This window comes from Crocodylus porosus, unplaced genomic scaffold (genome assembly GCF_001723895.1).
Source record: "Crocodylus porosus isolate Cpor-Errol unplaced genomic scaffold, CroPor_comp1, whole genome shotgun sequence".
Taxonomy (NCBI): Eukaryota; Metazoa; Chordata; order Crocodylia; family Crocodylidae; genus Crocodylus; species Crocodylus porosus.
Window position 1 is genome coordinate 75522178 of NW_017728947.1, and position 13301 is coordinate 75535478.

The 13301-nt window shown below is 45.1% G+C and overlaps 1 protein-coding gene across 1 annotated transcript in view; it reads left to right on the forward strand.

Moving 5' to 3' along the window:
- The window catches only part of YLPM1 (YLP motif containing 1), a 65626-nt gene that overhangs the window by 5922 nt on the left and 46403 nt on the right, over positions 1-13301 (forward strand). The window contains exons 3-6 of the mRNA XM_019551131.1: positions 1168-1413; positions 3678-3872; positions 9289-10043; positions 12384-13301. Of these exons, the coding sequence (XP_019406676.1) occupies positions 1168-1413; positions 3678-3872; positions 9289-10043; positions 12384-13301 (2114 nt within the window). The remainder of the gene's footprint in view (positions 1-1167; positions 1414-3677; positions 3873-9288; positions 10044-12383) is intronic.

Sequence of the window (13301 nt, forward strand, 5' to 3'; positions counted from 1 at the left end):
GCTGGTCAGGCCACAGCTGGAGTACTGTGTCCAGTTCTGGGCGCCGCACTTCAAGAAGGATGTGGAGAACCTGGAGAGGGTCCAGAGGAGGCCACTTGTATGGTTGAGGGCCTCCGTGGCCAGCCCTATGAGGAGAGACTGAGGGACCTGAATCTCTTCAGTCTCTGCAGGAGGAGACTGAGGGGGGATCTTGTGGCTGGGGCCATCAGCAGGGACTCGGGGAAAGTCTGTTCACCAGGGCCTTCCTTGGAGTCACCAGGAACAATGGCCATAAGCTGAGGGAGGATAGGTTTAGGTTAGATATTAGGAAGGACTACTTCACTGTAAGGGTGGCCAGAGCCTGGAATAGGCTTCCCAGAGAGGTGGTGCTCTCACCTTCCCTGGAAATCTTCAAGAGAAGACTGGATGGGCACCTGGCTGGGGTCTTATGACCCCTGCCACCTGCAGAGCTCCTTCCTGCCCATGGCGGGGGTTGGACTAGATGATCTGTCTAGGTCCCTTCTGACTCACTGATTCTATGATTCCCCCCCTACCATGCACCTTCCCCTCCACAGACTTACCTGCAGGGAGATGCTGTCTACGCTGCCCAGCTGGATTCCTGTAAATTGGTTATCGGATCGCTATTGGCTGATATGGCTGGTTAACAATTGGCCAAGAAAATCTTTATCAGTGCACCCCTAAAGTATAGATGTTATGGTGTTCTACTATTTACTGTCTTGGAAAAATACGAAAATCATTTGTGGAGTTGTCATAATTTCAGCTTGGAGGAAGTATTTACCATTGGGTTATGAAATCTAGAAATAATTTAATAATAGTACAGAATAGTAGGGAGTTACTTTACCGTGTATAATGAAAATAAGTGTCTTGGGCATTCAGAATAAACTCTCCAGCATCACTCAGTCCAGAAAATTTCAAAGTATGCCACAGTATCTGTGCAGTATTTGGCATGGTGATGCTTGAGCCATGTTTTTGATCTTTTGTCCTCTGTTGCAATAGAGATGATGATGACAGTGAAGCACTTACCACTTTTAGAATGGGCAAAAATACATCTCTAAAGAGTGCTTCCTCTACCAAATTTTGGTGTTTGGCCACTTTCTTCAATGCCAAAATCTGGCATGGTAAGCCTGGCTGTTACTATAATACTTTCAATTTTTTTGCATGTTGTAGGAACAGCAGCAGTATTGGTACCAGCAACACCTACTTAGCTTGCAGCAGAGAGCAAAAGCCCATGCACAGGGACAGCAGCAACTGAAGAGCACAGGAACAGTGAAGGATGCTCCTGAGCAGAAAGTAAAGCAAGAGGAAGGGAAATCAAATGCTACTAATCAGCAGTCTGAAGCTCCTTCACTTAATGAGCCTGCAACACCAGTTCCCAAAGAAGAGGATCCTCCTCTCTCAGCTGCAGAATCAAAGGTGTGTGAAAAAGATGCCATTCCATGTGTTATGTTATTTTATAAAAAAAAAATTCTTAGTTTCTCATCTGTGTCTGGTAATAATTACATGGCAAAAAGGCCCCACCTGAAAAGAACTCTAGTAAGGTTGTATAGTCAGTCACTCAGAAGTCTGTCCCATTCCCATCTCTGAATTCCTAGCTTCTTGCAGATCTCCCTTCCCCACAAGCTCCTCATTCCATCATAATTCCCTACCACCCCCTGTCAGCTTCCTTTCTTTTCTCATATTCCTCCCTGGCGCTCATTCTGACTCTTCTGACCAGTCAGTCCTAGTTTTCATGCTACCCTCTAGTCCTGTGCTCCTTGCCCAGTACTCCCCCCAAATGCCCCAGGTCTAGCTTTATCCTTTCTGTGTATTAATCAGATGGTTTCTTGTATCTCTGAATGATTTTTGGCACAGGGGAGACCAGGATCTCTGCTCTTAGTTCTGGAGCCTGGCCTTACCCCAGCCCAGCGAAAACATGTCTAGGAAAGTCAGACTTCATTCCTGTGACCCTGGAATAGGATTTTCTGTATTAGAGTATCCTCATTTGCTCTCATGGAGCTCATGTGCTATCCAGTCATACGTAGGCGCTGTGAGGGAATGGTATATGTGCAGTTACTCTACTACAGAGCCGTCTAACTGGTGGTCTGCAGACCAGATGTGGCCTGTGGAGAGTTAACTCATGGCCCCTGGCCTCCCAGTCTGGGCATCATTTGTTCTTCTGTTACTGCATTGGGGGTCTTTGAGCTCTCCCTCTCTTCATCAGCCTCCATTTCTTATCCCTGCCCCTGGGGGTGGGGCAGGGCTGCATGGCCTGTGGGGCCCAAGGAGTCTGCAGTAGTAGGGAGCTCCTTGGACAGTCAGGACCCTGCATGGCTCCTGTGGGAAAGCACCTGTGCTGCAGATGGAAGAAGTCTGTGATGCCCAGTATGTACCTTGGGGGGTGTGCTGCTCACTTAGTATGTGGTCCCTGGCCTCCCAGAAGTTGAACAGCTCTGTTCTATGGAATAACATATGCAGATTGGTCTGTGCTAGGAGTAAAGTTCTGAGCGTGTTAAGTAAGAATGGAATCCTAGGAGATTGTTGCTGTTAAGCCTTACTATGAGTGTGTGTGAACTGTCATTTTTCAAAGACTTCTAACTTAGCTAACTTTGAGCAGTTCTCAAGGAATACAAAAGACACTTATTTGATACAAAGGCTACTTGCCTAATAAATTTCAAGTCTTCAGAGCACAGGGGGTACTAGAGCTTTTAAAAAATGGATAAAAGAAGTTTGCCAGAAGATTTTTCTTGGGGCAGATACCCAGTACTGAAAATATAATGCTTACATTTTGGCAAAGTTAAAAGCAGCTAAAATCAGGGTCTTAAATTGAAAAGGTTGGAAAACCTTAATAATAGTCCCTCCTATATTGCCTAGCTTTTACTCGGCATCTTTCCTTCACAGGTCTCAAGCATTTTGCAGAAGTGTTCAGTATCTCCCATTTTATATTTGAGGAGATGACTTTCCAAGATCCTCCAATAGCCCAGGGGGTTGGAATTTGAGTCCAAGTCTTGCTTATATACTAAACTGTACCATCTATGTGTTTTTTTTAATTTCGCAGGATCAGCCTGTTTGCCCATATTCTTCTGTGCTGGCAGGTTTGGGAACTTAGAGAAATCTTTTTTCAGAGACAAACTATTGGTCACAGTTTTGTCAGGAGTGATGGTATTAGCACCTTTTCCCTTTGAAGTCACAAGACTAGCCCAAGCTAATATCCCAGATTCAATCTAAAGTAGCCAACCTGAAAACTCTGAAAGAGTGCAAGTTTCTGAGCTTCATACCCCAGGCCTGATCACACCTGAATTTTGGGGCAGGTTGGAGTTTGATTTACTTCATAATTCCTTCTTCTAATTGGTATATATGTTATGTTCCAGTTGTGTGCTGGAAAGGAGAATGGTAATCTTGTTTTCCACTCTAAACCTTTGGAGATAATACTAAAGAATGGAGTGAAATACTTTCTGCCAACATGCTTAATGACTTTTAAAATGGGCAAATTCTCACAAACTCGTTTTTTCTCTTGAAGTATCCATCTGAATGAAGAAAACAGACACCTCCTGGCAGTGCCATGCAAGGGCAGAACACTGAAATGCAGGGTCACAGAATTATGAACTGACCTGAAACGTCTGTGAATTGGGCCCATGACCCATTGTTTATCTGTTGTGCTTGAATGAGCTTTCCCTTATACTATTTAGTTATCTCCTTAGCTGAATATTGAACCTCCTGAAGACTCTGAGGAAGACTTGAGGTTGCAGCAGTTGCAGGTGGCAGCAGCACAGTGGCAGCAGCATCCACACCATCGAGTTGGCTTTCAGTATCAGAGAATAATGCAGAAGCATGCACAGCTGCAACAGATCCTACAGCAGTATCAACAGATCATACAGCAGCCTCCCCACTTACAGGTCAGTCTGTGAGGACATTGTACTGGGTATATTTGCTTTGTTAATGATGTTAAGTAGTGGGTGCCAACCTTTCTGGCAGGCAGGCCACAAATTAAGCCCTCACCTTCCCCAAGTGGCACTCTGATCCCTTTCTTCTGTTTTCTGCTCCCTGCCCTTGTGTCTCTGCTTGATCTGCTACATGCCCCACACACAGAGGCTGCCAGTGCCACTTGTGGCATGTTTGCCTCAGTTTTTTACTGCAGGGTCCTCAGTTTAGAAAATAAATGTATTTAAAATGACAACAAAAAAAAAAGAAAGCTGTTTGGGTGTCACTGTTTACAGCGGGGGGGCAGGGGAGGTAAAGTACAGCTGGTGGGCTATATCTAGCCTGCCAACTGACTGGATCCAGCCTGCAGCTGCCCCCACAACAACTCACCAAATCTCCCTATGGGACTTTGGCTGGGCAGGAAGCAGTGTTTGGGGGTGGGTGAGGCTGGGACCATCAGCCTGGGTCATGGGATGATGACAGCTGAGGCTGGAGCCGGGGCTGAGCCATGATCCCCTATCTGCTCTCTGCATGCCCCTGCCTTGTAGGGGGCGGGTGTGGCGCGGTGTGTGCTGAGGGTTAACAAAACTCCTGTGTTGCCCTTGGGCCCAAATAATTGCCCAGCCCTGGTTTACAGTGTTCTGTGCTACAAGAATAAGAGGATTTATATATTTCATAGATTTCTAGGGTCAGAAGGGACCTTGTAGATCAATGAGTCTGACCCCCTGCTCTAGGTAGGAAAGAGCGCTGGGGTTAAATAACCCCAGCTAGGTGCCTCTCTCATCTTTTCTTGAACACCTCCAAGGTAGGGGAAAGCACCACCTCCTTTGGAAGCCCATTCCATATTTTGCCATCCCTCACTGTAAAGGGGCGCCTTAGTAAACAGAGTATCCTCTGTTCCCTGCTGACCACCCATGATGAGTCTGTAGACAGCCACAAGATCACCTCTCAGCCTTCTCTTGCAGAGACTGAAGAGATTCAGGTCCCTCAGTCTGTCTTCATAGGATCTTACCTGCAGGCCCTCAGCCATACGAGTAACCCTTCTCTGAACCCTCTCAAGGTTACCCACATCCCCCTTGAAGTGTGACGCTCAAAACTGGATGCGGTACTCCAACTATGGCCTGACCATTGCTGCATAGATGGGGGAAGTATCACCTCCCTAGATCTGCTCATGATGCACCTACTAATACATGAAAGAGTCCAGTTAGCCTTACTACCTCGTCACACTGACAACTCATGTTCATTTTTGCGTTGACCGAGACTCCGAGATCCCTTTCCACTGCCGTGGTACTCAGAATAGTACTTCCCCGTCTATACATGTATTGGAGATTCTTTCTCCCCAGGTGCAGCACCTTGCACTTATCCTTGTTAGATTGCATCCTATTCTGATCTGCCCACTTCCCCAGTCTGTCCAAATCTGCCTGGATTTGCTCCCTGCCCTCCAGTGTGTTTACTGTAGTTTGGTTTCGTCTGTGAATCTGGACAGTGCTTTCAGCCCCCCCCCATCCAAATCACTGATGGAGATATTTGAACAGCACTGGTCCAAAGACATAGCCCTGGGGAACACCACTGCCCACATCTCTTCAGGGAGAAACCACCCCATCTACTACCATGCTCTGGGTGCATCCCATAAGTCAGTTTTTCACCCACCTTACTGTGAAAAAATCTACGTTGCAGCTACTCAGTTTGCTTGTAAGAATTTGGTGCAACACTGGATCGAAAGCCTTTTTAAAGTCCAAGTAGATGACATTCATCTTTACTCCTGCATCTAAGCACTTTGTGACCTGGTCATAAAAAGAGACCAGGTTAGTCAGGCAGGATCTGTCTGCTATAAACCCATGCTGGTTTTCCTTTAACATTGTATTACCTGCTGGCCCTCCAACAGATGTGATCCTTTATGATTTTCTCTAAGGTCTTGCCAAGAATAGCAGTGAGGCTAACCAACCTATACTTATCCAGGTCCTCCTCCTTCCCCTTCTTGAAAATAGGGACCGCATTGGCCCTTTTCCAGTCTTCTGAGACCTGTCCTGAGTGCCACGAGTGCTCAAACAGTTACACCAGTGGCTTCACTATGACACCAGCCAATTTCTTTAGTACTGTTGGGTGAAGATCATTGGTGCCTGCTGACTTAAATATGTCCAACCCCTCCAAGTGCTCCTTCACTGGGTCACTGCTAACTGTAGGCGAATTGGTATTTCTCTCACACCAGACTAAAGTCTTATTGGGAAGTATGGTTGTATCCGTGTCCAGGAACACAGATGCAAAGAAGTCATTTAAAAGCTCTGCTTTATCCATCCTGTCTGTTACAAGCTGCCCTAGACTATTCTGTAGAGGTCCTGTGTTACCCTGTGCCACCTTCTTGCTCCCTATGTACTTAAAGAACGGGTTTTTGTTACTCTTAATCTTTGTTGCAAACTTGAGTTCAATATCTGCTTTGGCCTTCCTCACTGCTTCCCTGCAAGCACAAGCCAAGAAGGTGTACTCTTCCTTGGTGGCCACCCCCTGCTTCCACAGCCTGTAAGCCTCTCTTACCTCTGAAGGCTCTCCTGGATTTCCCTGTTCAGCCAAGAAGGTTTTTTGGCTCTTTTGTCCCTCTTTGTGTGAACTGGGATGGTGCTCCTCTGTGCCTGCAAGATCAGTCCCTGGAGGAACACCAACCCTTCTTGGACTCCCAACTCACAGATGTGATTACGTCTCAGTCTCACTTTAACTAATCTCCTGAGCTTGTTGAAGTTGGCCTTCTGGAAGTCTAGCACTCCTGCCTTGTCTTTCCCACTTTTCACCGGATAGTGAATCCTATCAACTGGTGGTCACTATCCCCTAGGTGACCTTTTACCTGTAGATCCCCCACCAAGTCCTCCCCTGTGGCCAGCACCAAGTCAAGTATGGCATTTCCCCTAATGGGACTGCATACCTCCTGTTAGGTGCATGTCCTGTATGCAGGTTAGGACCCTACGGGAACAGGCAGACCTGGCTGACTGCTCCTCCCAGCAGATGTCTGGGTGATTTAGGTCACCTATGACCACTAGGTCCTTTGAGTGTACTGCCTTTGAGAGCTGTTTTGAGAATTGTAGGTCTAACTCCTCATTCTGGTGTTGGTGTCTGTAGTAGACCCCCACTACCAAGTCCCTTTCACCCCTACCCCCTTGTAATCTGACCCATAGAACTTCAGTTTGTCCTTCTTCTGTCCTCATCTTTATTACAGATGTATAATATTCCCTGATGTATAGAGCAATGCTCCCCCTTTATCCCCCAATCTATACTGCCAGTATAGCCTGTAGCCCTCAATGCCCACTTCCAAGTTGTGGGAAAGGTCCCACTAGGTTTCTGTTAGTCCAGCCAAGTCGAGATCTTTGTCTGCAAGCAGGAGTGCAAATTTCTCCTGCTTGTTACCAATACTTCTAGCATTAGTATAGAGCTAAGCCCCCCAGTAGGTGTCCTTAGTACTCCCCTGTCCTGTTTCTTAGTGACCCCCTTAGTACTTACCTGGTCAATTCCAGCATGCGGTTCATGGCCTGTCTTCCCCGGTCTCATCCTGGCTTCGTCATCCCCGTCCCCCAGTGAAGCTAGTTTAAAGCTATACATAGGAGGTCTGCCAACTTGTAAGAGAACAGACTCTTACATTTTGGAGAGAGATGTAGACTGTCACGTCCCAGCAAGGTCCTATTCTGGAAGTATGGATCATGGTCTAGAAAGCTGAATCCTGCATGGTGGCACAACTCCAGAGTCATGAGTTGACCTCCCCAGTGCAGTTGCTGTGGTGCTGGCTGCGACCACTGACTGGGAGGACTGATGAGAGGACTGTTTGTGCCCCTGAAGCTCTAAGCCTGTCTCCTAGAGCCATGTAGTCAGCCATGACCCGTCCCAGACTACTCCGGGCCGCATCATTTGTTCCCACATGTTAAAAATGATAAAGCAAGAATGCCAAAAATAAAAACGTGTAGATAAAATGCAACTAATTGTGATAGTCTACCTCAGGATTTGTATTATCAATATAAAGTGGTAGGAAGACAGAAAATAATCAGCATCTCTAAAAAAGGCTACCTGGGCTTGATGGAGTGCAGTTGCATAACGAAGGCGATTGTTGTGTGGTTGTGGGACCTATACGTTTCCAACTTCTTTGTGGCATGGGTCCTTTTTTATTCTTATTTAAAAAGTAAATTAGGTGTAACTTAAAAGTATAATCGAGGTATAAAATGGTGATTCTCTGCCAAAGGTCTAAGGCAGTGATTCTCAACCAAGATATTGCAGCACTCTGGGATGCCTTGAGATCCTTTCAAGGCGTGTTGCACAATGTTAGCACTGTTAGGTATGCAAACATGATTCACACAAAATACCCAGAGATTTCAAATAGGAATCCATAGTATTAAAAATATTCTGACCTGTTGTGGTTTTCCTGAGTTCTTTGCAATAGTAGAATAACTCTATTATTTTTCTGTAGTCAAAAGGCAAGTGAAAACTAAGGTCTGGCATTTTCCAAGGGGTGACTTGAGTCAAAAAAGGTTGAGAATCACTGACTTAAGGGTTGTACGTTTTCATAGTGGGAGATGGTCCCTGTATGCAAAAGCTTTTAGTCTAAATGTATAAGTTTGACTAGACAAGGAGTAATGGGAGAAACATGCGCTGAGTGCTCATGGAGAGATCAAGGGGTCCCAGCAGGTTAGTAACAGAATCAGGAATAGAATTCAGGTCTCTTAAGGCCCACTTCAGAGCCCTGCTCATTGGAAAACACCGTGTCTATTATGAGTGGGTTTTTTAAAAAAAAAATAGCAGTTATAGTTATGAGTCCTGAATCCTGAGTGGGGTTCCTGGACACGACCACAGCACAAATAATTCACTAGTTATCACAAGTTTAAGAAAAGATTGTTCTTTATTTGTAAGGTAATCAAATTAGACTTGGAAAACTACTGCAGTTTATACAGTTCCTAAGTATGCAGACAATGTCTGCTTTAATGTGAGCTGCTGTCTACCCAGAGAAATAAATTGACAAGCTGATGAAACAGGACCATGCGTTACATATATTTTAGCGATTGATTAATTTGGAATTTAGAAAGAGAAAATAATCACAGCCAGAGCTCTAAATAGTTACATTGATTGCAGGAGTAATTTTTTTACTAAGTATGGTCTCCTTCCCTCTCATCCCCTAGGCGGTTGGGCTTTTTGTATGAGAGGTGTTGTCATCTTCCAGCAATGAAACTTGTAAGTTGGAGACAGCAGAATGTCATAAATATATTTTAGATGCCAAAGGTTATGTTTGCTTTTGTTTTTGCTTAGCTCGGCTCTCGAGCTTTTTCCCGAGTCAAAAATTATGATGGAGGGTACTATTAAAAAACATAGCCTCAGCAGGATCTTAAATTGTATTCTGCAGTAGTTTCCATTTTTTTGTTATAGACAATGTCCGTGGATATGCAGCTGCAACATTATGAGACACAGCAGAAACAGTTCCAGCAACTACATAAAGAATGGGAGCGTGAATTCCAGCAATGGCAGGATCAGCTCCAGACCTATCCTCACAAAGATCAGCTTCAGGAATATGAGAAACAATGGCAAACATGGCAGGGACAGATGAAAGCTACTCAATCCCATTTGCAGGAGAAAGTAAATTCACTTCAGAACATGAAGAATCAGTACCCTGGAAGTGTTACAATGCCACCTCCATTTGTTTCATACACTCAAACAAGCATTCCTGTTATGCCTCCAACTTTGCCTCCCACAACACCTCCACAGGTTCCTCCACCCCTGTCTTCTGGTTCTCAAATGCCAAATTCATCCATTCCCCCAACATCTAGTTCTCAGAGCACCCAGTCCACTGAGACACCAAGGCCAGCTCTACTTCCCACCCCTGTTTCATTTGCACCTAAAGTATCTGGCTTAGCTGCAACTTCACCGTATCATTCTCAGATAACTTCATCTATTGCCTCTTCGGACCAAGGAAACACTCAAGTTCACATGGCTAAACAATCTGGGCCATTTGCCTCAGTTTCATCTGAGCAAGGATCTGGGGAATTGAAAACCTCCACAGTAACTTCAACACTTACACCCACCACCTCCATCACTACCTTCAGTCAAGATAAACCTCTGAGATCAGGTGGATTGCTTCCAGACCCTCCAAGAGGACCGTACTTTGAAGGACCAAGAGGTCCTAGGTAAGCCTCCTTTACACATTCCATTCTATACACATTATTCTTCACACATCACTTGAGCACTTGGTTGCTTCTCAGTAATGTATTAATGAAAGAAGGTCTGTCCCATGCTTCATTCTTGTTCTCTCCTAAGTGTAGAGGAACTTGTGTGCAGTGTTGTGTGCTCTGTTTGTTTGTTTGTTTGAGAGAAGCGCCCTGTGTTCTGTTTTTACCTTACGGCAAGAAAGGTCAGAGAAGCATGCTTTGCACTTGGGCATTACCTAGGACAGATCGCATTTTCTAGTGAGATTGTCAGGTATGCTGCTCTTTTCTCATTCTCCAGCACATACCATCCCTTTTACAATTCCAGCTGTTGCTTCCATGGAAGAGAGGTGCATTAAAATATTTAATGTATTCTTAATTTCTTCTAATGCAGCTAAAACAGGGTTTGGCAACATTTTCCAGCCACTTCTCCCTATCACCTGTCCATGGCATGGCATGGGTAAAGCTGTGCAGCTGCTGAGCTGTAGAATGGCACAGTTGAAACCTCCTGTACCACCATCAAAGTCCTCATACCACAGACTGGATCCACTGCCTCTGTGCACTGGTTCTGGCCGGTGGACCATAAGTTGCTGACCCCTGAGCTAGAGACCAAGAGAAAAGCCTGCATGGGATGATGAAATAACTCATTGTAAACCCTCTGCAAGTACTATGCTGATTGTGATTCTTGGGTTACAGTCTGGGAACAGCTGCTCTAGAAATATTTAAAGGTCATATACAAGCAAAATTAGAGTACGCGCACTTGGTAATATTATAATGTATACACTGTGAAAGAAGTTCAGGCAAGTTTCCAACTACAGTTACTGCCTTGGCGCCAATAAGTTGCATGGTAGTAAAATCAGGAAAAAAAATCAGTTTCGATCCTAAACTGCAGCTACTTTTACTGTTGAAGAAACTGAAAACTGGAGCCACAGCTTGAGACTTTGTCTTTAACTTGGTTTAGTATGAAAGAATTCTAGCTGCTTTCTAGGCTGTTCCATGCAGTGCTATTTTCAAAGCAGAATTCCAATATGACCACAGGTAGATCCAGAGGGGGCATAATGATGTGGTTGTACCCTTTTTGGCTGTGCCATGTGTGCGTTCTTGGCAGGGGGTCTGGCCAGAGCCTGTGCTTTTGCTCTGGTCTAGAACCCAGGGGATGAGTACTGCCATCATAGCTCATCCCCTCCTTTCCCATGCTGCTGAATTGGGGGCATGGGGAGAGGAAGGATGAATAGCAGCGGCATTCAGGCTCTGGGCCATATGAAAAGCAAGGGCCCTGGCCAGACCCTGCCTTGATTAGGTGGTGAACTTACAGCTTGCTCCCCACCCAGAGTTCCAACAGGAGCCCACAGTGACTGGTCAGCAAACTAAGAGCTCACCATACATACACAGCACAGCTAGTTGTGGGGGTGTACACCCATTACCTTGTTCCTGGATCCGCCAGTATCACTACTGAAGTTAAGTTTCCTAGAATAATAGTACTTAATAAAAATGCATGCCTTTTTGTGCATGTGTTTAGTGTTACGTAACTCTAACATGGCTTTAAAAAGATATAAAAGCATAAACAGAGGAGTGGGCCTTGGCTTTAGCTTTGAAATTATTGCCTTTGCTAGCTTTTGATGCACCATGTTATTCTTTTGCATTTATATACTCTTCTTTTTCAAGTTTATTTTTGACATGATTTATTCACACTCCTGTGCGGAGGGATATAATAATATTTCTGATAGAGAATCAGGGGAGAGAGGAACTGTAACATGCCTATTGTCACATAGGGAGCTAGAAATAGAACCTTGATCATCTAGGTGTCAGTCTAGTACAGGGATTTAGACATAAGTTTTCTTAATATATTTGGTTTCCAGACTGATATATTTTCCTGTGGTGACTAGTCTCCATGGCTGAGTGTTATACCTGCCACTTGTTCTTAAATGACATTGCTGAAATGGTTAAAATGCTGCTGCTCTCACATTGTCAGGGCAGAATTTTCCCTGAAATCTAAATGAATAGTGCCACCTGATTATGTGAAACAGTAAAGAATGTAACTGCGTGTGGGGGTGTAGCATGAGGGCATTAACGTGATTATTTTGTAGCTCTGTATCTGGCATTGCTTGCTGGAGATTTCAGATTCTGCAAATTGTTTGAATCAGTCAGTTATGCACTATACAGTTTAAGAGTATTGATTTGTGTTTCTGTTTTGGTTCAATGAGAGTTGTTCATAAGGAATCCTTCTTCTGTATGAAAGTGACTTCACAACTTGGAAGTGTCATCTAGAGATTTCTTACCTGATTAGTTCTTTTTAATAAAATGCCTCTTGTTTTCCTGTAGGTTTGATGGACCTCGAGGAAGAGGTTTTGAGAGATTTGAAGGGCCAAGACAAAGAGGGCCTCGTTTTGAAGGCCAGCTCTTGGAAGGTCCAAAACCAAGATATGAAAATCAAAAATCAGATGGACAGTCTTCAAGCAAATGGGGGACTATCCCACGTGGCCCAGCATCACAGTTTTATACTACCCCAACTACATCACAGATGCACAGTACCCGACCAAGCGGGCCCCAGTGCAGGGGTCCCAGGCCTTCTTTTGGACAACAGCAGCTACAAGCAGAGTCCCGGACTGAAAACAAAGAACTTTTTACTGATGCTGCTGGAAAACAACAGATGGCAAATAGAACTCAGTCTACTCCAATTCCCATTGATACAGATGCAAAGAACTCTGGTCTAGTCCAGCCAAATGAGGACTTGAAAAAAATGCAACAGGAACCACCCAAATCCGAAGTAAAAGAAGTCATTTCAGAGCCTAAAAAGTGGACTTGGAGTTCTCAGGATCCAGCACAGCGAGTAGAAGAGTCCAAACCAACCACTCAACCTCCATCCACACAAAGCCAAAAACTGGCATCTGTTCCCAGTAGTTCTACAATTTTGCAGTCTCCTGTTCCATCAAGAACAGGAGAAACAGCAATAGTGACTCCATCCCCTCTACCAGGAGATAAAGACTTGAATTGTGCAGATAATAAATTGCCTGTTTCAGATAGCACCCTGGGGCAAGATCTACCTGGACCAGAAAACAGAGTAAAAGGCCCAGTTATGTCAGAAAGCAATAGAGGCACTGGACCAGTAAGCAGGGGCAGGGGCCAGGGCAGAATGGAGGATAGCCGGGGCAGAGGTCAAGGCAGAATGGAGGATGGCCGGGGCAGGGGTCAGGGCAGAATGGAGGATGGCCGGGGCAGGGGGATGGGCAGAATGGAGGA